Source organism: Austrofundulus limnaeus, unplaced genomic scaffold (assembly GCF_001266775.1).
Source record: "Austrofundulus limnaeus strain Quisiro unplaced genomic scaffold, Austrofundulus_limnaeus-1.0 Scaffold107, whole genome shotgun sequence".
Taxonomy (NCBI): domain Eukaryota; kingdom Metazoa; phylum Chordata; class Actinopteri; order Cyprinodontiformes; family Rivulidae; genus Austrofundulus; species Austrofundulus limnaeus.
The window spans coordinates 787,314-789,615 of NW_013952509.1; the positions used below are offsets into that span (position 1 = coordinate 787,314).

Genomic DNA, 2,302 nt, shown 5'->3' on the forward strand with positions numbered 1-2,302 from the left:
AAGTGTGCAGAGCCATATGGCCCTTTGGTAGTGTTACTGAAAAAATGTGACACCTTCCACCATTTAAGTTGCCCATCCCTGGTTTAAGCCATACTTGTGAATTTTACTCATTCAACCACTTCACAGTAAGTAAGTAGAGAATTAACGTTTTCTGTGAAAATGCAGTGTGAAGGCCAAGTCCTGAATGACTTTGCTGACATTTGCTGAAGAAACTGAAACTGAGTTGTTAGAGCTAGAAAAAGAGAAAAACAACTTTTACTAAAATATAAAAGAAACTACTCTTTTGTGTCACAATGAAATATTTCTCAGGCTTCTTTTAAACAAACGTTGAACAAAGAAGCAGCTGATGCTTTTATAGCATTAACAAAACATTGGTTTTACTATTCTTAGAGAAGGGGGGTAGGTTGTTAGTGTTGAATTTCCTGAGTGCAAAGAAAAGAGTGACACCTTATCTCTCTCACAACTTTGTTTTTTGCATACATGGTCTTGAATAAGTTGATCGAAACTTGATGATTATGGTTATTATGTGGGGATTGAAAAACTACTTTAATTATATAAAGATAATCWAGATATTTGCCCAGTTCAAAAAAAATGATTTAAAATAATGAAAAACATGAAAACCCACTTGTCGGACTCTTTTTTTGGAGCTTCCCACTCTAAAGATTCCCACAGTCTGCAAACCTGAGTGAAAAAGAAACGCAGGCTGTTTATTTAGTGCAAAGACTAGGGCTAAAAATTAATACTGGGAGTATGTGAAAATTTAAAAAAAGAAACAGCTCACCGTTTTTCTCAATGTGCTGACAGCAGCTGTCGACTACCCGGGGCACCTGACGGTAGATGGGATTGAGGCTCAGCCTTTTGTCTCTGTGCTTTTCCTTTTTGCTCGGCGTTTCAGCCGGCAGGGAGAGCTGCAGCGCCTCGAGGAGACGCGACTGGTTGTCGTCCAGGTCTGTGATGGAGTCAACAGACATGCCGCCCTGGTGGGAAATCATGCAAAGAAAAAAAAAAAAGAAAGAAAGAAATTTTAATACTGAGTGATTCTTGGGTGGATAGTAATAGGCCTTTTTCAAAGCTTTTTCTCACCCTCCTGCGGGCTCGCGGTGCAGATTCAGGCGTGTTGGGTGATGATTCGTTGGCCGTCTCTGATGTGGAACTCAGTGATGAGTTGCTGCTGGATAACTCCTTGTTCGATGTCCGCTTGGTGGCAAACTGCAGGGCACATGGTTCAAGACTTAATCACAAACTCTCAAACAACTAAAATAAAGCCAAATCAGAAGTAACAAACACATATTGACAGACTTGTAAAATAGACGAGACGAGGTCAGATGAGTCTTTGTGCTCTTCCCGCGGCGGAGGGTCCAGCCGATAACCATCTTGACGCTGTCTGTGCGTTCTGTCGTTAGCAATGACCTGGGAGAGGGGTATGCTGAAAGCCTGAGGTATGCTTTCTGTGAGGGGAAGAAAGAAAATGCAAGAGCAGGAAAGAAGCAGGAAAAATAAAATATTTGTTCAGTTCCAGACGATAAAATGACCAAAGCAAAAYGTACAAAGTTACCAAAATAGCAGTTATGACATCAAACATACTGTATCTTTATTACGTCTGTTGCAGCTTGGCTTTTATACAAATGCAATAAAAGTATCCTGAGGTATGTTTACCATGTCAGTAAAAACTCCTACAGTACGATTAAARCACTTCATCTGCTTTACCAAGTAATACATCACAGAAAGAACACCAACATAATTTTGGCTGGAGTAATCTTTTTTCAAGTTCTTTGTTATTAAATTAGCAAAACTTGGCTGGCTCCCATTCACAGACAGGGCGATGTTGCACAAAAAACTGTTTAACAGAAAAGACACATACTTTTGGTTAGAAAAAAGTAAGAGTTTTTACTTTATTTGTAAAGGCCAAAGTTTTATTCGTATACACCTGGTTAAAATTAGMGTTGTACTCCTGATTTATGCACATATGTAAGATCTGAAAATACTATAATGTTTTGGTGGCCTTATAGTCAATGAGATACAATCTTAAAGCCTGAGCCAAGAGTTGAGGGGAAAGAAAAACTATCCAGCTGTGTATTGTAAGTGTGCACGAAAGAAAAAAGAAAAATAAACGACAACCAAAGAGAGAGCAAAATGCATTCCACAACCACAAGTGAAGGGCTGTGGTTTACGAACAACATGACCGCTAACACTGTGACACAATGAATTTGTTCTGCAGCGCCTCAGCGTTAACAGGGCTTACATAACCCTCCCAACACACACACACACACACACACACACACACACACACACACACACACAC

At 39.7% G+C, this 2,302-nt stretch overlaps 1 protein-coding gene across 2 annotated transcripts in view; it reads right to left on the bottom strand.

The window, feature by feature from the left end:
• Positions 1–2,302, bottom strand: part of LOC106521330 (rho GTPase-activating protein 6) — a 107,769-nt gene that overhangs the window by 9,935 nt on the left and 95,532 nt on the right. For both annotated transcript variants that reach the window (XM_014013862.1, XM_014013863.1), the window contains exons 4-7: positions 1,300–1,448; positions 1,084–1,209; positions 782–977; positions 626–681 (exon numbers count right to left, since the gene is read on the bottom strand). In XM_014013862.1, coding sequence (XP_013869316.1) covers positions 626–681; positions 782–977; positions 1,084–1,209; positions 1,300–1,448 — 527 coding nt within the window. The remainder of the gene's footprint in view (positions 1–625; positions 682–781; positions 978–1,083; positions 1,210–1,299; positions 1,449–2,302) is intronic.